Here is a 22,590-nt window from a genome sequence, read left to right on the forward strand (position 1 = left end):
GGCACCTGGTAGGTATTCAAACAACGTTAGTTCCTTTTTGTCTTTCTTTCAACACCATCTTTCCCTTTTTCTTTGGGAGAAGGAAGAGAAGGGACTCCAAGCTGGGGAATCTACTCATTCATTCTCAACAAATATTGATTGAGTGCCTCCTATGGGCCAGGCGCTGGAACGACAGCAGGGAAGGTAATGAGTCCTGCCCTCGTGGTGCTGCTGAGAGGGCACAGGCCCTGGAGTCAGACAGAGCTGGGTTCAAATCCTGGCTCTACCACCTACACGCTGTGGTTCCTTGGGCAAGTGATGCCGCCTCTCTGGGGCTCAGTTTAGGCAACTCTAAAATGGGGACAACAGGGCTCCTGGGAGGAACAAAGGAAAAGATACTTGTAAAGATGCTCATTAGAAGTTGAATAGTGGGTGCTGGTGAGGATGACTGTCCAGCAGAAGAAGCCCAGAGGCCATGGCCTGGGGCTCAGGCTTCCAGGACCAGGCCAGTCTAGCCCTAGGCCCTTGAGTCCCACTAGTGTGGTTTGTTTGGTCCTTTAAGGCCATTATACAGATGAGGAAACCGAGGCCCAGAGAGAGGAAGAGCCTCACCCAAGAGGCACAAAATCAGAACCTAAAGTGACCCGATTCACCTACTTCTGAAGTTCTTACCACTCAAGGAGTCTTGCCAACAACAGTGAGCTCTTGCATTGGGTGGGCAGCTCTGGCTGGGCTGGTCACAGTGGGTGGCTCTGCCTCTCTTGCCCGCTGGGAACACAATATGGAAAAGTGGCCGTGAGCTTGGCCAAAGGGGTAGGGACCAATGGGAGGGTAACCGTGGGGAAGCTCATGCCCGGGGCAGGGCAGACTCCGAGTAAACACATGTCAAGAAAAGGGAGATGAGAAAGAAAGCATGCTCGCTGGAGATGCCCCAGGTGCTCTGCTTCAGGGCACTCATCATTTAAATCTTCATTTCGTCTCAGGAGGCAGCCCTAGAAAGCAGCACTGTTGGTATTCTTGTTAAAAGGTAAACAGAGGCACATTAAAATTTTCAAGAGTTTATTTGAGCATACATGGATTCAAATTGGGGAGCGTCAAACCAAAGGTGGTTGGGAGCGCTCCACCAACAGGAACCAGGGGAGAGGTTTCTACAGAGAAGACTCAGAAGGAAATGGGTTGATTGGATGTAGTGGTGGCCTTATTTGGGGAAGCCTACTTGACTGTGATTGGTAAGTTCCATTTTCTTGGATTCGAGCACATTGACTCGGGCTTAGGTTTCGGTTTGGTAGCTGGGCTACAGAGGCGTTAGAGCCACCCTGGTCCAATGGCCCCCTTGTTCAATTACTGTAGCATTCTCATTTCACAGACATGATGCTGAGGCACAGAGTGATCAGGTGACCCGCCCAAGACCACACAACTTGCGTGGTGGAGGTTGGAATAGAGACCACGATGTTCAACAGGATACTATACCGTATCCAGGAAAAACAGAAACGGATAAAGGAATGAAAGGAAGAAGACATGAAGAAAATAACAGGAGAATGAATGAAAGAGTGAATACTTTTCTTTATTATCTTTTTAATGAAATAGTTGATACATAAAACATTATTTGTAACACTCGTGAGTTATAAAACATTCTAACAGAATGAACACCCTTGAACCCACCACCAATCTAAGAAGACAATAGAAAGTCACCAATAACTCATATCTACTTACACCAGTGGTTCTCCCAGCTGGTTGCACACTGAACCCACCTGGGGAGCTTAGATAGCCACTGATACCCCCAGAGAGCCTGATGGGATTTGTCTGGAGTTTGGTCTGGGCATCTGGATTTTATTTTTTAAGGCATCTGGATTTTTAAGAGCTCCCCAGATGATTCTCATGTGCAGCCAGGCTTAAGAACCACTGATTGTTATTCCCCTCTCCTATCGTACCTCCCTGATTTCCCCCCACCCTCACCTTCATTCCTCCAGGTAACCACCATCCTGAATTTTGTGTAGTAAGTGGATTCTTTTCCATCATCCTTCTGTTTCCAGGACTAACGACGTTTGCGATTATCTCCCACCCACCACGAGGGGGCGCCAGAGAAAAACCACAGCCTCCAGTCTCTGCGCGCCCGGCGTTGCGCGGGAGGCGGCTTGACCCTCGCGGCGCTCCGTCACCGGTCCGTTGCCCGGGCAACGAGACACGGCCGGCGTTGGTGCTGCGCTGCCGCGGAGTGTCGCGGCTGGACCGGCCGGGCTTGGTTGAGGCGCGCGGGAGCTCGGGCCGCGGGACTCTTCGGAAACGTGAGTGGGAAGGTGGGGCGCGGCCGGGAGCCGGGACCCGCAGAGCCCGGCCGCAGGCGGCCCCGCGCTGGCTTCCGGGGTTCAGGGAGCCGCTCAGCTTGTGGGTGGCCGATCCGGCACCGGAATCTTAAGTTTCTTGGCTCCTGGTGCAAAGATTTATCCACGGGCGGCTCACAGGGCGAGGAAGAAAGTCTGCCAAGCCCGCCACAGTCTCGAGACAGAGCATCAACTGGCAGCCGCAGGCTAAACTTGGCCCACAGCCGCGGATGGTTTCCCCCAGCTCTGGAGGCCTCGGAGTCTGAGACCTGGCGTGGACCCGGGCCTATGGGCTTATTCAGCAGACGTTCCTTACGCGCTGTCACAGTCAGGCACTGTGTAGACCCTGCACATGCGGGCAGCTGTTGGGTCAGGGGAAAAGGTGTCCCGAGTGAGACTGCTTTGCATTCAAGAGTCCAGTTGTGTCCCCTGATTGCTCTGTGACCCTGGCAAATCCATTCCTCTCTCTGGGTCGCAGTTTCTCCATCTGTAGGATGAGGGATCTGCCCTCCATGTAACCCAGGAAACTTCCAGGTGTGACACCTAGGCTAGGCCCCTTCTGGCCAAAGCCGGGGCATCGTGCTCCCAACTGGCAGCCTCTTGCAGTCTACAGAGCCCGGGCCCAGGTCTCTGACCGACATGAATTAGGATCCCAGCTCTTTTATTTCCTCTGCTTCCTGGCTTTGTGGTCTTGGGCAAGTCACTTTACCTCTTTGAACTTAAGCTGCTTCACCTGCCGAATAATGGGGTGATTATAACAATGAAAAGGTCATGAATGTCAAAAGTTTGGCACATACACATGTTCCTTAAATTACTATCCCTGTTACTTTAAGCAGAGCATACAAGGCCCCGTTGTGCTTGGTCCAGCATTGCTAAGACTGGTTCCCTGTCTCCATCTCCAGTGCCCTTGATGGTGTCTGCCCATGGCCGGGTGCCATCTAGGCTTATTTAAATCGATGATTCGCAACTGTGATGGCAGATCATTTAAAAAATGCTGATGTCTGGGGCCTACACCAAGACTTGTTTGATTTAATTGGTCTGGAATGGGGCCATCCTCCACCGGGCGATTCCAGCGTGAAGCCAGGCGGGGAGGACCACTTATGAAAGGGATGAGGCCAAGCTTGTGAGGGTTCCTGGGGTTGTAGCGGCTCATTTTCCTACCATTGCTGTTCTCAGATGGCCCTCCCCACGCTGCCCTCATACTGGTGCAGCCGGAGGCTCCAGGATCAGCAGACAGCACGACAGCGACAGCGAGAGCAGGAGGCCCGGCTCCGGCAGCAGTGGGATCAGAACAGCCACTACTTCCGGATGTCCGACCTCTGCAGCTCCAAACAGGCAGAATGGAGCTCTAAGACCTCCTACCAGCGGAGGTAACTGTGTAGTGACTGTGATTGGATGATGCTGGGGGGCCATCTGCTGGGGAGGGGATGTGGCCTTAAGGACCAGGAGAGTGTGGCGTGACAGCATGTTTTCTCAAGGGGTTTGTGAAACAGCGTGGATTACCTGCATGAGGCTTTTCCAACTGTAAATTGAAAAAAAAGACCCTCAGTGAAGTAAAACTTTTGCACTGAAAAAGATAAAGCAATAATCTGGAGAATCTGGAAGTTTTCTTGTAACTCCACATCCCCAGAGAGAACCACAATTAACAGCCTGATTCATGTCCTCTCATACTTTTTCCCTTTTGTGTGTGTATATAAATACATACAAATATAAAACAAGATTCTACAATGCATAGTGTTCTGTGACCTGCTCTCTTCACTTTGGCTGGAGGACACCTTCCCGTGTCAGCATAAGTCTCTCAGCCTCTTTTACCCACACAGCAGAGCAGAGCGTTCCACGTGTGGCTGTGGCATGATTGATTTACGGTGGGCTCCTTCTCACCCAGCATGCACGCCTATCAGCGTGAGAAGATGAAGGAGGAGAAGAGGAAGCGTCTGGAAGCCAGACGGGAGAGACTTAGGCAGCTTCTGCTGGAGGAGCAGGACTTGCTGGCCAAGGAACTGGAGGAGCTGAGGCTGAGCATGAACTCGCGGGAAAGAAGAATCCGGGAGCGGCACGGGAATCTGAAGTCGGCCCGAGAAGAGCAAAGGAAACTGGTAACTTCTCACAGCCCTTTAGGAGGCTATGGAGCCGGCGCATCCCCAGCGCATCAGTGTTGTGCATGTGGGGTCACTGCTGGGCGCTCTGGTCTGGTGAGACGGCGATAACTCCAGAGCCAGCTGGGAAAAGTGCTTACTCTAAGTTGTTCTTCATGTGTGTTTTGCATAAGTCACCCCTCTTTTCTTTGGCCCCTTAAATCATTACACCTGAGTCCTTTTTCTTTATTCAAGTTCTGTGGTCCCACAAAGGCCTGGGACTGGTGTATTTTATCTTCCAAAGTAGTTGTGTGGAATGGTGAGCCCCAAGCTGTGTTTTAAGCCTGCTATATATTTGGAAGTAGGTCTGTAGCATCTAGGACCCATCTGAAACATCAGATTTTGGCCCCCTTTTGTCACCATTGTAAGAGTCATTTGTCATGCTGTCCAGGTCCACTCAAGTGTCTGGTTCCCGGAGCCAGGGGTGCCAGGCAGGCAGGAGGTCTGAAGGCAGATGCAGTGACAGCGTGCCAGTGGAGCAGCTCTTAGCCTGAGCTGACTTCCATTGCTGCTTCTCCAAAATGTGAGTGGATTTGAAAAGCAACGGCAGCTTTCCCTCTCTGTGTTTTCTTGACAGCTTGCCGAACAGCTTTTGTACGAACATTGGAAAAAGAACAACCCCAGACTTCGAGAGGTGAAAACCAAGGAGATCTCTCCGTTGATTTGCCTAAGTAGATGAAATCATTTTAGCCAGCTTGTTTTAAACTTGGATCTTGTGCTGGGGTCAAACAGAGGAGGGAACACTTCAGCCACCGGAAAAGAGCACCACGCAGAAGATTTGGTTCATTCGGTTGTTTAACCACTGTTTATTGAACTTCTGCTGCAGTGTCTACATGTCGGGGCGTGGAGATCAGAGTCTCCACTCTTAAGGAGCTCACGGTCCAGTGGGGGAGCAGTGAGCAGCTTGTAACAGTGCAGGATGCACGGTGCTGGGCAGGCCCGGGAAGATGGGCGTCAGGGCAGTGCACCCAACTCAGTGGGAGGTCGGGGAGGCATCCCAGAGGAGTTGCTGGGGTGGAGGAGTTTGGAAGGACATGAGATGTTAACTTGATGGTGTAGAGGTGAGGAAAGGACATTCTAGATCGAGGCAACCGTGCAAGAAGCAGATCTGAGTCACGCGAGCAGTGCGAGTCCAGGGAGCTACAAGTGGCTGAGGGGCTAGGATGTCAGATAGGGAGGGGGAGCCCCAAGAGCTGAGGCTAGTGAGGCAGACGGGGCCAGACTTCGGCAGCCTTGTGCAGCCTTCCCTTGGAAGCACTGGGGAGCGCCTGGATGGTTTTACACAGGGGTGGAATGGGATCCCAGCTGCATTTTGGGGAGCAGCAGCTCTGGCAGCCATGTGGAGAGGGGTGGGAAGAGGTGATGCCAGGTGAGGGGCGGCTGCAGCAGCCCAGTGAGTGATGGTGAGGCCCAAACTGGGGTGGCAGGAGAAAGGAGGACAAATCTGCAGGACCTGGAGGTGGCGGGGGTGCGTCACGGCTTGGGTGCCATTGTTCAGTGGAGATTGGGCTAGAGGGAGATGATCCCATCACTGAGCTCAGTAACTTATTTCAGCTAACAGTTTGTGTATGCGTTTGGTGGTGTTAATTTATGTATTCATGATTACATGTAGAAATTGCCGGTCATGAGTAATGAAGCATCTGGGTGCTGTGGAGTATTGTGCAGTTAGCACTAAACTGTGGGGGGACCCCTCTCCCTGGCCATTTGTTGGGCTGGGGGGGTCCTCCAAAGTCATTCACTCAGAAAAGTTTATTCAGAAAATTCAAGTTAGGTGTAAATGTTCATATTTGTAAGTTGAGATGAAAATTTAAACTTTTATAAACAATTTCCCAAACAAAAGCTTTTGGACAGAGTATTGCAATTCATGTTCTGATCCAAAAAATTCTCTAAACCCAGATTATTAATAACCCCACGCTTGTTGCATCAAGTAGAGCGTGCATCTTGTGCTACAGGGATACGTGTTTTCACAGCTGCTGTTTTGTGGAGGAAGTGCTGGGGAGCCAGGCAGGGAGTTGTCTGCCCCTCCCCCAGCTCCTGCCGCCCTGGGGCCCCGCGTCCTTTAGACCAGCCAGGGTGGCCTTTGAGGTTGTATTTCCATTTCAGTGTCTGCTGAGCTGTTCCTGCTCAACCCCAAGGGAACTTGACTTTGTTCCAGTCTTGAGGTTGGTTTAGAACTGCCTGGTCCTGTGGTTGTCTTAATTGACTTGCATTCAGACTACATGTGTTGGGCTCACCATGAGCTTCCAAGACCCCTGGGCCACTCTGAGTCCTCACAGAGGGAAGTCATGGTCACGTTCCAGTGCATGGCACTGTGCTGCATGTGAAGATCTGTCAGGTGGACCGGTGAGGATATTCATATTCTGCCCCTTCTCATCCTCAGATTGAATTGGACCTTCACAAGAAGCACGTGATAAACTCTTGGGAAACACAGCAAGAAGAAAAGAAACAGGTGTGGCTTGTGACTCTGGAAATAGTCCCACGCGCTATGGTGGGAGACTGTCTCCATGTCTTTGAATTTGTTCCTTGTTTTTAATGTTAATGAGGCCAATCCAGGAATAGACTCTTTCTCAGTTTACTTAACACATGTTAAAACTGAACGTGTGTTGCTCGTACACATACTGGAATCCTATGTGATCATGCCTGGGACCAGGTGACCAAGCTGGTCGATGGTAGGTGGAACGTGCATCTTAAAGGGTGTTTTTGTTGCTGGAAATCTCTTTTGATATAATTTGCGTCATAAACTCTCGACCTTGGCTTACAGTAGCACCCGTGGGGATAAAAGTCTACACCTCCGTGAACCCAGCACTTTGCCTCCGGGTTCATTTTGGGAAGTAGTTTGTTGAACTGTAGAAGTGGGAGGAGCCTTGGGCCAGCCCCGTGGCTTAGCGGTTAAGTGCGTGCGCTCTGCTGCTGGCGGCCCGGGTTAGGATCCCAGGCGCGCACTGACACACCGCTTCTCCGGCCATGCTGAGGCCGCGTCCCACATACAGCAACTAGAAGAATGTGCAACTATGACATACAACTATCTACTGGGGCTTTGGGGGGAAAAAATAAATAAATAAAATCTTTAGAAGTGGGAGGAGCCTCAATGCTCTTGAGTCCCCCCTTTGTGCCAGGCACTGTGCTGAGGACTTCCCCAGGCTCGTCTCTGAGGGGACCATCACTCGCACATTCCCACAGTGAGAACCAAGCCCAGGGAGGTGCACCCTCGCCCACAGTCACACAGCTGCTCAGTGGCCCAGCCTACTCTGGTGTAGACATGTTGGAATGAGGAACTGGGCCCTGCAGATACTGACCGGGGTTCATTTGGCCCATGCAGCAAGAAGCCACAGAAGGGGAAGAGAACGAGCGGTATGAAAATGAATGTGAAACGGCTCGAAGGGAAGCGCTAGAACGGATGAAAGCAGAAGAGGAGAGGAGGCAGCTGGAGCGCAAACTGCAGGCCGAGGCACTGCTCCGGCAGATGGAGGAGCTGCAGGTGAAGGAGATGGAGGTGAGGGCCGGCCCCTGGCCACCGTGGCCTCCTCTCTTGACGCTGTATGCCCAGATTCTAGAATGTTAACGACATGGAGACGTCTTGTAGACGTGTTTAGAGACCTGCTTTCTGAGAGCTGTCTTAGAAATTGGATTTTCCAGTGCACTAAGTAGACTTGACTTAGTCTGATGTTCTGGAACACAGCTCTGCCCAAAACCTCTGCAGGTTTTGGGTCTTAAGGCATAAACTGTGAGGATCTTTGGTCCAGGAGGCTGTTTTTTGTTTTTTAATTTTTTTTTAATTGTGAAAATTTTGTTGTACATTATTGTTTCTCAGTCACCATATAAGTGCATCCCTCCACCCCTTGTGCCCACCCCCACCCCCTAGCCCCTGGCAACCACCAAACAGTTCTATCTGTCTGTGTGTTGGTTTATCTTCCACAGATGAGTGAAATCATGCACAGTTTGTCTTTCTCTTTCTGGCTTATTTCACTTAACATAATACCCTCCAGGTCCATCCATGTTGTTGCAAATGGGACGATTTTGTCTTTTTTTATGGCTGACTAGTATTCCATGGTATATATACACCACATCTTCTTTATCCAATCATCAGTCGAGGGACACTTGGGTTGCTTCCATGTCTTGGCTACAGTGAATAATGCTGCGATGAACATAGGTTTTTGTACCAGTACCATGCTGTTTTAATTACTATCGCTTTGTAGTATGTTTTGAGGTCAGGCATTGTGATGCCTCCAGCCTTGTTCTTCTTTTTCAGGATTGCTTTAGCTATACGGGGTCTTTTGTTGCCCCATATGAATGTTAGTATTCTTTGTTCTATTTCTGTGAAGAATGCCCTTGGGATTCTGATTGGGATTGCATTGAATCTGTAGATGGCTTTAGGTAGTATGGACATTTTAACTGTGTTTATTCTTCCAATCCACGTGCATGGAATATTTTTCCATTCCTTTATGTCATCATTGATTTCACTCAATAATGTCTTATAGTTTTCATTGTATAGGTCTTTCACTTCCTTGGTTAAATTTACTCCTAGATATTTTATTCTTTTTGTTGCAATTTTAAATGGGATTGTCTTCTTGAGTTCTCTTTTTGTTAGTTCATTGTTTGTATATAGAAATGCAACTGATTTCTGTAAGTTGATTTTGTACCCTGCCATTTGGCTGTAGTTGTTGATTATTTCTAATAGTTTTCCAATGGATTCTTTAGGGTTTTCTATATATAAGATCATGTCATCTGCAAACAGCAAGAGTTTCACTTCTTTGTTGCCTATTTGGATTCCTCTTATTCCTTTTTCTGGCCTAATTGCTCTGGCCAGAACCTCCAGTACTGTGTTGAATAAGAGTGGTGAGTGGGCACCCTTGTCTTGTCCCTGTTTTCAGAGGGATGGCTTTCAGTTTTTCCCCATTGACTATGATGTTGGCTGTGGGTTTGTCATATACAGCCTTTATTATGTTAAAGTACTTTCCTTCTATACCCATTTTGTTGAGAGTTTTTATCATAAATGGATGTTGGATCTTGTCAAAAGCCTTCTCTGCATATATTGAGATGATCATATGGTTTTTATTCCTCGTTTTGTTAATGTGGTGTATCACATTGATTGATTTGCGGATGTTGAACCATCCCTGTGTCCCTGGTATAAATCCCACTTGATCATGGTGTATGATCTTTTTAATGTATTGCTGTATTCAGTTTGCCAATATTTTGTTGAGGATTTTTGCATCTATGTTCATCAGGGATATTAGTCTGTAGTTTTCCTTCTTAGTATTGTCTTTGCCTGGCTTTGGTATCAGGGTGATGTTGGCCTCGTAGAATGTGTTGGGAAGTGTTCCATCTTCCTCTATTTTTTGGAATAGTTTGAGAAGGAAAGGTATTAAGTCTTCTTTGAATGTTTGGTAGAATTCTCCAGAGAAGCCATCTGGTCCTGGACTTTTATTTTTTGGGAGGTTTTTTATTACTGTTTCAAGCTCTTTACTTGTGATTGATCTATTCAGGTTCTCTATTTCTTCTTGATTCAGTTTTGGGAGGTTTTATGAGTCTAGGAATTTATCCATTTCTTCTAGATTGTCCAATTTGTTGGCATATAGTTTTTTATAGTATTCTCTTATAATCTTTTGTATTTCTGTGGTATCTGTTGTAATTTCTCCTTTTTCATTTCTAATTTATTTATTTGAGCCTTCTCTCTTTTTTTCTTGGTGAGTCTGGCTAAGGGTTTGTCAATTTTATTTTCTCAAGGAACCAGCTCTTTGTTGCATTGATCCTTTCTACTGTTTTTTTTAATTTCAATTTCATTTATTTCTGCTCTGATTTTTATTATTTCCGTCCTTCTGCTGACTTTAGGCTTTGTTTATTCTTCTTTTTCTAATTGTTAGGTGTAGTTTGAGGTTGCTTATTTGGGCTTTTTCTTGTTTGTTAAGGTGGGCCTGTATTGCTATGAGTTTCCCTCTCAGGACTGCTTTTGCTGCATCCCATATGAGTTGGTACAGTGTATTTTCATTTTCATTTGTCTCCAGATATGCTTTGATTTCTCCTTTGATTTCATCAATGATCCATTTGTTGTTTAGTAGCATGTTGTTGAGTCTCCACAGCTTTGTCACTTTCCTGGTTTTTCCCTTGTAGTTGATTTCTAACTTCATGGCATTATGGTCTGAAAAGATGCTTGTTATGATTCCAGTCTTCTTAAATTTATATAAGCATGCCTTGTTTCCCAACATATGATCTGTTCTTGAGAATGTTCCACGCACGCTTGAGAAGAATGTATAATCTGCTGTGTTTGGATGGAGCGCTCTGTATATGTTTGTTAAGTCCATCTCATCTAGTTTTTCATTTAGGTCCATTATTTCCTTATTTATTTTCTGTCTGGATGATCTGTCCATTGATGAGAGTGGGGTGTTAAGGTCCCCTACTATTATTGTGTTGTTGTTAATATCTCCTTTTAGGTTTGTTAATAGTTGCTTTATGTACCTTGGTGCTCCAGGGGGCTGTTTTTACTGTGTAGTTTCCCTGAAGGGGCTAGATCTTCCCATTCAGATGAGGGAGCACCCCCCTTTCCCCAGGCCTGAATGATTCAAGAATTAGACCCTTAGTGCCCACTACTTATTCTAGGGTCTGAGCACTGGGCTGGGTGTTAGAGAGACAGCTGTGAGCAAGGCCCACAGTCCTGGCCCTCAGGGCAGGAGCAGTGTCAGGTGGAGGAGACAGATGTTCAATTACAGTAAAGCGTGAACAGGTACAGGGTCCTGTGGGAGCACGCAGCACGGGGCTCGTCCTTGTCTGCAGGGTTGGGAAAGGCTCTTAGAGGAAATGACTCTGCTGAGATGGGACAAATGAGTGAGTTAAGCTGGTCCAGGGGCTCAGAGCCCTGGAGGTAGAAGGGGATTGTGATCACCAGGCGCCAGGCCAGCCCTTGTTGCGTAGTGTCTGCTAACAATGGAGATGAGGGGTGAAGGAAGCTCAGGTTCTCGTGATCTTTATTGGGTTTACTGTCGTCATGAGCACAGGCCACCAAACTGAAGAAGGAGCAGGAGAATCTGTGGAAGCAGCGGTGGGAGCTGGAGAGGCTGGAGGAAGAGAGGAAGCAGATGGCAGCGTTCCGGCAGAAGGCAGAGCTGGGGTGTGTGAGAAGGGCTTCCCCCGACCCCACGCCTGCCCTTCCCGGGGGCGAGCCTCTCACTTTCTCAGCCTTGCGTTGGTACCCCTGAAACCAGGGAGGATCCCACCTGTAGTAAGTAGCTGTTAACCTCCATTTAATTCTTTATAAGACACTCAAGACAACCCACGTTTTGCTCATTTTTAGACGCTTTTTGAGACATCAGTATAATGTGCAACTCAATAGACGAACACAGCAGATCCAAGAGGAGCTGGTAAGTCTGAAGAGACAGCCTGGCATTTCTGTCCCCCCTCTTTTGAAAAACGTGTTTTCTATTGCTCAGGAATGTGTGTGTCCTGGTAAGAATTATACCATAAAGTAAGAATCTCCTTGACCAGCCCCTGCCACCCCTGCCCCTCCCCAGAGGTGTCTGTTTTGGTGTGTGTCCTTCTAGACGGGTGTACACACACACACATACAGGGGAGTGGCGTTTGGTTTTGTTGTTTGTTTTTAAATGTACTTGCAGTGGCATTCCTGTTTACCCAACAGTAAGCCTCTAGCTTTCAGATCGGTCGACTTAACTGAGCCTGTTCTTCTTTACTAGCTGCCCGGTATTTGTGTCAGGTATTCTGATGGGCTCCCTCACTGAGACGGGACGAGGGGAGTGAGCGAGCAGACCCCAGGTCCCCCCGTCCTGCCTGCCACAGTCAGGGCAGCGCTCGGGTGGCAGCGCCACTGCTGCTGGTCCTGTCGTGCGGCTTTTCCCCAAGGACGTCTTTCCCCTCTCCAGGCCTCTAGAGCGCCTGCATTTGCTTACAGCCTTCCGCTGTGTGGATGTCCATAACAGCTAATTCCCACTCGTGGGTATTTGGGTCGTTTCTGGTTTGTCCCTCTTACCTAATAGCTGCAGTGAGCATTTTGTGCATATGTCTCTGTGCATTTGTGTCTCTGTAGTCTATGTTCTTACAAGTGGAATTGCTGCCAAACTGCCTTGTAAGAAACTGTGCTCCAGATGTGTCTGAGGGCAGGGACACCGTGTGGTGGCAGAGGGGTCTCCCTTTAGACAGAGAAGAGCTCCCAGGCCTCTGCGGTGTCGTTTTAAACCATCCCTAAGTGGCTCTACCCTGACTCTTTGGGAACATCCCAGTGTCTTCCGTCTCTCTGTAGAGAACGTTTGGAAGCATCTCGAGTGTCTCTGGCAGGAGCGGGAGGCTGTGGCAGCAGAAGGGCTCTGCGCCGCACCCACTGTCCTCCTCCTTCCTCTAGGAGGCAGACAGGCGCATCCTGCAGGCACTCCTGGAGAAGGAGGACGAGAACCAGCGCGTGCAGCTGGCCCGGCGGGAGCAGGCCCTGGCCGATGTGGCGTGGATGAAGCGGGTCATCGAGGAGCAGCTGCAGCTGGAGAGGGCGCGGGAGGCAGAGCTGCAGATGCTGCTGAGGTGAGAGGCGGCAGCTGTCTGGGCCGGACACTCCTGGCCTCTCGTCTGGTACCTCAGATCCCGTGGGCGCTGTGAGGGTCGCCTGTTGTTATTTTTTTTTCCCCCCCAAAGCCCCAGTAGCTGGTTGTATGTCATGGCTGCACATCCTTCTAGTTGCTGTATGTGGGACGCGGCCTCAGCATGGCCAGAGAAGCGGTGCGTCGGTGCGCGCCCGGGATCCGAACCCGAGCCGCCAGCAGCGGAGGCGCGCACTTAACCGCTAAGCCACGGGGCTGGCCCGACGCCTGTTGTTATTGAAACATGTCTGTTCGTGTGGAGCACATCTTTGCTAATGGACCTGGGTTGTGGGGGTGTTTCCTTTAGGTTGTTTAAGGTGGAAATCGTTAGGGTTTAGAGTAAGGATCTGTTCATCTAAAATCTTAGAAATTTGAAAGGAGATTGTTATAAATTATGGACATGTTGAATGCTTTTTAGGTCTATATAAATGGGTCTGGATCCTAAAAATTAATCTAGTAGAGTGAAATAATCAAATAGCAGGTACCATTTATTGAGCACTTGCATACCAGACACTGCATTAAGTGCTTTACAGTCCTCATCTTCTATAATCCTGATCTTATTTAATCCTGACATCCAGCCAAGTGGTAGGTCACAGAGACTGGAGGAGGTCACTGACTTGCCCCAGGCCACAGGGCGAGCTAGCGGTGACCAGGAGCAAGGTGACAGAGCTCAGGGACCGGCAGTGCTCCTCTTCCTCTCCAGGGTCCTGATGGTGTCATTCACCTCAGCGTTTCTTCTGTTTTTTTTGTGAGGAAGATCAGCCCTGAGCTAACAACTGCCAGTCCTCCTCTTTTTTTTTCCTGAGGAAGACTGGCCCTGGGCTAACATCCATTCCCATCTTCCTCCACTTTATGTGGGATGCCACCACAGCATGGCCGGAGAAGCGGTGCGATGGTGCGCACCCGGGATCCGAACCCGGGCCGCCAGCAGCGGAGAGCGCGCACTTAGCCGCTATGCCACGGGGCCGACCCCCACTTCAGTGTTTCGATGGCCTGGGTGCAAGTCATCACAAGGGCTTTTTGTAAGGAGGTGGAGTATTAAAGAAGGGAGCTTAAGTGCCTACTGTAGGACTACTTTCTGTGTGGCTGTCCTTGTGTCATCTTGTGGAAGTCTGTGTGGATAAGCTTGTTTGAAGGTCGGCGCCACAGAAGATGTGTCTGCCCAACGCTTTGGGGCCCTGTTGGCTCTTTTGTTCTCTTCTGCCATCGCTGGTGGCAAGGAGCCTGCTGTCATCCGCTTTGTGTTTCCCTAGGGAGGAGGCCAAGGAAATGTGGGAAAAGAGAGAGGCCGAGTGGGCCCGGGAGAGGAGCGCACGGGACAGACTGATGAGCGAGGTAATCCTGCCTGTGGCAGAGGTGGGCTGGCCAGTCCCCGGGCAGAGGTCTGGGGGTTAGCGGCCACATACTGACCCCGCCAAATGTTCTGATTATTTTAAATGGACTTTTAATATTAATATAAAAGTAATATAAGCTTATTAAAAAAAAAAAGTTCAGAAGTACAGAAAAGTGAGAACAAGTCACCCAGACCACATCATCTACATAGCCACAATCACTGTTTCCTTCTACTCTTCTCTTTCTACGCATAATATTTTTTTCTCCATGTTTGTTATTATACTGTGCTATTTGATTTCGCGCATTCTAAGGTACTATTACCTCTTCTTTATAAATATCATTTTGATGCCTGCATAATGTATCATCACTTGGGTATACTGTAGTTTGTTTTTTCCATTTCCCTCTTATGACTACTCCGTTTTTTTCTAATTTTTTTTTTTTTTATGCTGAGGAAGATTCACCCTGAGCTAACATTCATTGCCATTCCTCCTCGTTTGTTTTTTTTTTCTTTTTGCTTGAGGAAAACTAGCCCTGAGCTAACATATGTGCCAATCTTCCTCTATTTTTTTTTGTATATGGGACACCACCACAGCATGGTGGGTGAGTGGAGTAGGTCCACGCCTGGGATCTGAACCTGCGAACCCAGGCTGCCGAAGCAAAACACGCAGAACTTAAACCACTCAGCCATGGGGCCAGGCCCAGTTGTTTTTTTCTAATTTTGAGCCATTATAAGAAACACTGCAGTGAACATCTTGGTGCATAAGGCTTTTCCATATTTAGGATTTTTTTTCTTGGGGTGCATAACCAGAAATGGACTGAAGAACATAACCATTTGTCAGAATTTAAGTAATGCATATAAGATACACCCCAAATAAAAGGAAGTCTTTTGGGGAAAAAGTCTTCCTTATCCGTGCATTGAAAGTTATCTTAAAGTGGTTTAAAATGGAAATTATATTTTGTGCATGTCAGTACACTACCTTTGGAAATCCCTGGAAGTCACGTCGCAATTGGTGCTTTTTCACTTTTGTGAATACCAGATATTCTCCAGTATCTTCTGATTTTCCCCATTTAAGATGTTCCTCCTAGTTGTACCACTTTTCATGTCCCCTCCAGAGAGCATAACTGTCGGGGATGGCAGGTGGCTTCCAGCCGTTCTGGTTCCTAAGTCCTGACCACAGTCTGGGCTGGTGGTAGGCCATGATCCTGCTTCAAATGCAGCAGGTTTTTGCTGCTCTGAGCAGTAAATTTAAATCCAGAAGCTTGTGGAGATGACGCAGACTCTACCTCTGGTCATCTGGCTGGCTTCTGGCTTCTTTCTTTTTCCTAGAACCCACTGATAGGGAGTGAGGCTCACCTTTGCTCTTGTAGTGCCCTTGGGGAGGGAGATGCGTCCCTGCCTCCTTCAGTCTCTTGGTGCTCAGATGTCTCTCCATAACGCCCAGTCTGTGGATACTTTGTGTGCCGGGGTGGGGCGGGAACCATGGCCGACATGGTTTTGACCAAATCCTGTCGTTGGGACTTGCCTTCGTCGGGCGTCTTTAGGCCTGAGGCTGAGGATAGGCTGGGTCTTGGTGTAGCTCCAGCTGCAGCCTGTCCACAGCTGGTAGAACAGGTGTCTGTTAGAGTCAAACTAAAATCTTCCCTTCTCCTTTCTGCTGAGGATAGGTTCTGGCAGGGAGACAACAACAAATACAAGAAAAGATTGAAGAAAACCGACGGGCGCAAGAGGAATCTCTAAGACACAGGGAGCAACTTATTCAAAACCTTGAGGAGGCAAGAGAGTCAGCTCGTCGGGAGAAGGAGGAGAGTGAAGAACTGAAATCGGCCAGGAAACAGGAGCTGGAAGCCCAGGTGGGGCTAAGCCCGTGGGTGGGAGGTGGCCTCAGCAAGGGAACAAGAGCTGCAGGCCGCAGGCCTGCCGTGGGTCTGGCATCGTGGCACAGGCCTCAGAGACCCTTGACTTATTTCCGTAGCCTGGCACTAGTACCTCGTCCAAGAAGCCCACATGTGAGCTCAGTGCATCCCTTTCTCCCAGCTGAAACCCTGACCCTCCTGATTGCATGTAGGTCAGACTCCACTCCAGCTCCTGCGTCTCACGTGGGAGCAAAGCTGTCATTACCGTCCATCATCTCTTTGTCCTGTCTGTGCCTGTAAGCGTTTGGCTCACTGGGCCACAATTCTCTGTTCAGTTCAGTACCTAACACGTAACACAAAAGATTCTTCCAAACACGTGGCCACATCCAGAGCTTTCTACACGGTACATATGACCACACACGTAACCTCTTCCAATACCATAAATGCCCTTTCTGTTTACTGGCACATGCTATCACTGTTAGCTCTGGTCCTCCAGCCAGAGTAGATCCGCAGGCCTTCCCTCCTGATCAGAGGCAGGGCTCTTCCCTGTGGGCTTTGTCTCAGGTTGACTTTGCTCTTGGTGCCCAGGTTGCAGAGCGCCAGCTGCAGGTGTGGGAAGCAGACCAGCAGGAGGAGGAGGAGGAAGAGGAGGCCAGGCAGGCCGAGCAGCTCACAGACGCCCTGCTGCAGCAGGAGGCGAAGATGATGGCCGAGCAGGGCTACCGGCCCAAGGTAGGGAGCCTGCAGGTGACGAGCCACCTCTGCCGAGCCACTCAGCCTGGCCCCTGCTCCTCCACGCCTATTCACAGCCCTGGGCTCAGCTCTGCTTCCTAGCCAGCTCGGATTCTTCCTTGCTCCTCTTCTCTTGTATTTCTCCTTTCTCGACCAGTAGGGAACTTCAACATGGGGTCTGTGTCAGTCCTTGTTGGGCTTCAAACAGCCCTTGAGGTGATCTTGCTCTGGCTCCTGCCACTGCAGCCCACAGGCTGAGGTCCTGACTGCTCAGTTGCATTCCTGTCGACCCCATTTGGCACAAAGGCAATCTAAGAAAAGCTTTGGTGCAGCTGGCGAGAGGTGAAGGAGCAGAGGTGCTAGGTGCTCACTGTCCAGACAGCGAAGCGCAGGTGAACAGGGGCCTGTTTCCCTTCCTCTCCTCCTCTGGCACCTCCGGTTGCCCTCTGCCTGTTGTCTGATCCTCTCCTTCCTCCTCTGTCTCTCGAAGTACTTGAGTGGCCCCCTGTGCAGGGCACTGCGGGGAGCACAGAGAAGCAAAGGCTGTCACTCCTGCTCTGAGGGAGCTGATGACTAAAGCACCCGGGAACTGAGCGAGGGCCTAGTAGGCACGTGGCCTCTGCCCCTCCTTTACCAGGGCCACTCTGGCCACCCTGGCGCTCTCAAGTGCTGCAAGAGAAAGGGGCTCTCTCGGGCCAGCCCTGTGGCTTAGCGGTTAAGTGTGCGCGCTCCGCTGCTGGCAGACCGGGTTCGGATCCCGGGCGCGCACCGACGCACTGCTTCTCCGGCCATGCTGAGGCCGCATCCCACATACAGCAACTAGAAGGATGTGCAGCTATGACATACAACTATCTACTGGGGCTTTGGGGGAAAAATAAATAAATAGATAAAATCTTAGAAAGGGGCTGTCTCCATTGTGGTCGGATCACTCTGGGAAGCTGATGAAACAGAGAGAGCAGGTACTGCACCTGCTGCAGAACATTACTGTCCTAACCAGCCGGGGCTCGTGGTGCAGGGAACAGCATTTTCTAAACTCACTTGAGCATGGATCAGAGAGTGTCTTGGGATCAGGGTTTCACAGAGCACATGAGAAAAAGGTAGTTAGGTCTGGTACCTAAAAAAAAGTCATAGGGTGCCTCATATATGGCTTAGGGTCAAAGCTTTTTAGCTGTTAATGAAAACAGCCATTTATATCGTGCTTTGAGCTCTTTCTTAAAATGGGATTAATACTCCAGAGACTGCTGATCTGATCGGTCTTACATTTTCTTTCTTTTCTCAGCGTTATGGACATCCCAAAATTGCCTGGAACTGACTTCGTTGGTACCGTAAGCGCCACGAGCGAGGATGCTGAGGCCTTTCCTATGCAGCTGCTGGTTTTACAGTGTTCTGCTCTAGGGTTCGGGTCACTGTAGACTAGTTCAGTGAGCCTGTTCAGGTCCACGATTAAACGGAGCCAGGGCGTGGCCAGACTTGAAGGAGTTGTGGATGCGCAGCACCCTCTGCCTTCTTATCCAAGAAATGGGCTTTTAAAATAGTCACCTGTTGACGGTGCTGTCACACAGTCATGTAATATATTTATAAATAATGTAAGATTCTAGATCAGTGCTAGAAGTTAAAAGTTGTGTTCCATGGCGGGATACACAGTTTCTTGCTGTCTTACCCTAATTGTCAACCTCCAGTGAAGATCCAGCTAGAGATAAGGGGCAAGTTTTTCAGTTTTTAAAATTGCCATTTAAATTTAACTGTTCTATTGAAAACAAACTCATAAGTCTTGGTGCAGTTTATTTCAGGGTTTATTAATTTAGTGGTCCCAAAGGGATTGCATCTTGTTTTCTAGAAGAAAAGAACTAGGAACCCTGAGACAGTCTGATGTGGTCTATGGACGCTTTCCAGAAAGGTGATGAGAAATGAGTCTTTCCTCCTCTAGGAAGCATTTTGGTAGGATTTCCATAGAGCATTGTGTATGGCGGGAGTGACCCCAACCTGTATGTTACTGAGCTTCAAAAGGTCACTTGGATGGCTAACCTTTCAGCATGACACCTTGGACCTCTAGTGTCTTAGGAAGGTCCCAGCTACATGCAGCCTTCTGGGATTTATGTGCCCAGAGGAAGGGGCACTGAATCTGAAAAAACTAGATCAGACTCAACCATAGATCAGCCAAAAATTTCTTCTTGCACTGTTAGATCCATGTGACATAGTTCTGGATTAATCTACAAATAGCTACAAGTTCCTTGCAGCAATAATCATATTCTTATGACTTGTATTTTTTTCATATTCTTCCTCTGAGGTTTCAGTTTTCACTATATTGTGTTCAAGATTCCCTATCTCAGTAAATTACAGCTAATTACAGGGCTGTGTTCTGGGTTGTTAAAAACCAGAGTTTATTAAAAAACCCCAAGTCTAAGGGCTGCATTGCCTTTCATTTCAATGTGCCATAAAAACAAATTGAGCTGCAAACTGTATCCTTAATCTGTTTTTTATTTTCTTGTCTTGAATTTCTTTGGATGTGATCTCCTGAGCGCCGTTCTCGTTATGCTCCTGTTTACTTCCCGTTTCAGATGTTCATTCATTGTGAAATAAAGTTCTGGTGTGACGGCATCTCTTCCAGGCTTTGCTACTGTTGCTTTTATTAATTGCTGCAAAGGAGGGGTGTGTAGAACGACAGATTCCTGCTGATTTAATCCACAGCTCCTACAGGTTTGGATATTTTCTATGACTGGTCACATTTTCTAGGTTATATTCATGTTTCTTGTGAAAGTGGTACTGTCTCTCCTTTCCATTGGAGCCTCTTCTAATGCCCACAGGGGATTATTAGCAGCCATATGTTGTCTTAGCTCCAGTAGAGAATCGACGTGGACAGAAAGCCTGGTAAACAGGCACTCAAATATTTACCGAACATTTTTTATTTCTTTGAATTTCTTTTCTTTTTTTTTTTTTGTGAGGAAGATCAGCCCTGAGCTAACATCTGCCAATCCTCCTCTTTTTGCTGAGGAAGACTGGCCCTGGGCTAGCATCCACGCCTACCTTCCTCCACTTTATATGGGATGCCGCCACAGCATGGCTTGCCAAGCGGTGCGTCGGTGCGCGCCTGGGATCCGAACCGCTGAACCCTGGGCCGCCGCAGCGGAGCGCGCGCACTTAACTGTTTGTGCCACTGGGCCGGCCCCTGAATTTCTTGTTTTTGAAGCTTGCTGGTAATCTTCCTTATTAGCATTAAAAATTATGTTACATTAGTTCTCTACCCTAATTTATTTAAATATTTCCTCTCTAAACTGGGCTAAAATATTTGTTTCTAAATTTAGTGCTCCCACTGTCTTACTATTTCTGGTATAGCCCATACTCCTCTCATCTCATATATATTTTGATTGTGTTGTGTTATATATGTATATTGGTTTTATTGTTTTTAAGCACCTTTTTCTACTTACTGTAAAATTAATGATTTATAGATTATTCTTCAGCATATTCTTCTACACAATTCAGTTCCTTTAGAACAGATGGTGTTGAAGCCACTACTAACAAAATGATTCTTATTTTGTTCTGTTTGTAAACGGCTTTTACTGTTTCTGCTCATTCAGCACACATCCTCTCTAGGGAGGATGCGGTGCTGGGCCTGGGGAGGTTACAGAGCTGAACAAGACAGTCACAGGAGTGAAACCAGCACACGGATGAGCAGTCGTCACTGGCAGGCACAGAGCCAGGTGTAACTCGTGGGGCTGAAGGGACCATTTGTGCAATAAATGTAATTCAGTACCTCCATATCTTTTTATGGATATAATGAATATTTTTTCACAATCTGGGTTTTTACATAGTTTTCAATGTTTATAAAATCATTATAATGCTTTCAAAAGCGTTAGCATTAACAGTGCTTGCTGACCTTGATGAAATTTAGCCATGAAGCCACATAGAGTTTTATTTTAGAGAGTATGACATTGTAATGTCTTCATTTTAGAGGGCATTTACTTTTTTTTTTTTTTCTTTGCTGAGGAAGATCAGCCCTGAGCTAACATCCGTTGTCACTCCTCCTCTTTTTGCTGAGGAAGATTGTCCCTGGGCTAACATCTGTGCCCATCTTCCTCTACTTTTTGTATGTGGGATGCCTGCCACAGCATGGCTTGATAAGCGGTGCGTAGGTCTGCACCTGGGATCCGAACCTGCGAAACCCTGGGCTGCTGACCGGAGCGCACGAACTTAACCATTACGCCACTGGGCCGGCCCTAGAGGGGGGGCCTTTACTTTATGACTTAATATTATGATCACTCAAAAGTTCTAAAATGTAAAAAAAAAATCTATCTTAAAGGATATAAACGTGATATTTTGATTTAATTTTTTATTAAGACTTCATTTTTTTAGAGCAGTTTTAGGTTCACAGCAAAATTGAAGGAAGGTACAGAGATTTCCCATAAACCCCCTGCCCACACACATGTGTAGCCTCCCTTATCATCAACATCCCCCACCAGAGTGGTACGGTTAATAAACCTACAATGACACATCATAATCACCCAAAGTCCATAGTTTACATTACGGTGCACTCTTGATGTTGTACATTCTACAGGTTTGGACAAATAGACAATGCCACGTGTCCGTCATTATGGTATCATACAGAGTACATTCACTGCCCTAAAAATCCTCCGTGCTCTGCCTATTCATTCTTCCTCCCAACCCCTAATAATCACTGATCTTTTTCATGTCTCCATGTTTTGCTTTTTCCAGCATGTCATATACTTGGAATCATACAGTAAGTAGCCTTTTCAGATGGTCTTCTTTCATTTAGTAATATGTATTTAAGGTTACTCCATGTCTTTTCATGGCTTGATAGCTCATTTCTTTTCAGTGCTGAATAATATTCCATTGTCTGGATGCACCACAGTTTGTTTATCCATTCACCTATGGAAGGACATCTTGGTTGATTCCTAGTTTTGGCAATTATGAATAATGCTGCTAAAAGCATCTGTGTGCAGGTTTTTGTGTGGACATAAGTTTTCACCTCCTTTAGGTAAATACCAAGGAGTGTGACTGCTGGATCATATGGTAAGAGTATGTTTAGTTTTGTAAGAAACCACTGAACTGTCTTCCAAAGTGGCTGTACCCTTTTGAATTCCCACCAGCAATGTGTGTGAGTTTTGGTTGCTCCACATCCTTGCCAGCATTTAGTGTTAGTGGTCCAGATTTTTGCCATTCTAATAGATGTGTAGTGGTATCTCATTTTAATTTGCATTTTCCTGATGACAAATGATGTGGAGCATCTTTTCCTATGCCTATTTGCCATGTGTGTATATCTTCTTTGGTGAGGTGTCTGTTAAGGTCTTTGGCCCATTTTTTAAATCAGGTTGCTTGTTTTCTTATTGTTGACTTATAAGAGTTCTTTGCATGTTATGGATAATAGCCTTAATTAGATGTGCCTTTTGCAGGGCCGGCTCCGTGGCTTAGCGGTTAAGTGCGCGTGCTCCGCTACTGGCAGCCCAGGTTCGGATCCAGGGCGTGCACTGACGCACCGCTTCTCAGGCCATGCTGAGGCCGCATCCCACGTACAGCAACTAGAAGGATGTGCAGCTATGACATACAACTATCTACTGGGGCTTTGGGGAAAGAAAAAAAAAAGGAGGAGGATTGGCAATAGATGTTAGCTCAGAGCCGGTCTTCTTCAGCAAAAAGAGGAGCATTAGC

General features: G+C 47.8%; 1 protein-coding gene across 2 annotated transcripts; it reads left to right on the forward strand.

Annotated features, from left to right (window-relative positions):
• Positions 1–2,160: 2,160 nt before the first annotated feature.
• Positions 2,161–19,524, forward strand: TCHP (trichoplein keratin filament binding). 2 transcript variants are annotated; one of them, XM_014787047.2, is made up of 13 exons: positions 2,161–2,264; positions 3,477–3,670; positions 4,186–4,396; positions 5,013–5,069; positions 6,816–6,884; positions 7,755–7,928; positions 11,425–11,537; positions 11,721–11,787; positions 12,780–12,952; positions 14,262–14,343; positions 16,006–16,191; positions 16,783–16,926; positions 18,206–19,524. In XM_014787047.2, exons 2-13 carry the CDS (start codon positions 3,477–3,479, stop codon positions 18,236–18,238), a joined length of 1,503 nt encoding a protein of 500 aa, XP_014642533.1. In that variant the 5' UTR covers positions 2,161–2,264; the 3' UTR covers positions 18,239–19,524. The 2 variants fall into 2 exon arrangements, with proteins under 2 accessions (XP_014642533.1, XP_087280214.1); XM_087424088.1 differs by having other exon boundaries at positions 7,755–7,913.
• The last annotated feature ends 3,066 nt before the right edge of the window (positions 19,525–22,590 follow it).

The sequence above is a fragment of the Ceratotherium simum genome, chromosome 35, assembly GCF_057802395.1.
Source record: "Ceratotherium simum simum isolate JZ-2026a chromosome 35, ASM5780239v1, whole genome shotgun sequence".
Taxonomy (NCBI): domain Eukaryota; kingdom Metazoa; phylum Chordata; class Mammalia; order Perissodactyla; family Rhinocerotidae; genus Ceratotherium; species Ceratotherium simum.

Coding starts and splice junctions, on each gene's coding strand:
- TCHP (XM_014787047.2), top strand. CDS start 3,477: ATGGCCCTCCCCACGCTGCCCTCATACTGGTGCAGCCGGAGGCTCCAG. Junction 5,070..6,815: donor ACAACCCCAGACTTCGAGAG/GTGAAAACCAAG, acceptor TCTCATCCTCAG/ATTGAATTGGACCTTCACAA. Junction 6,885..7,754: donor AGCAAGAAGAAAAGAAACAG/GTGTGGCTTGTG, acceptor TGGCCCATGCAG/CAAGAAGCCACAGAAGGGGA.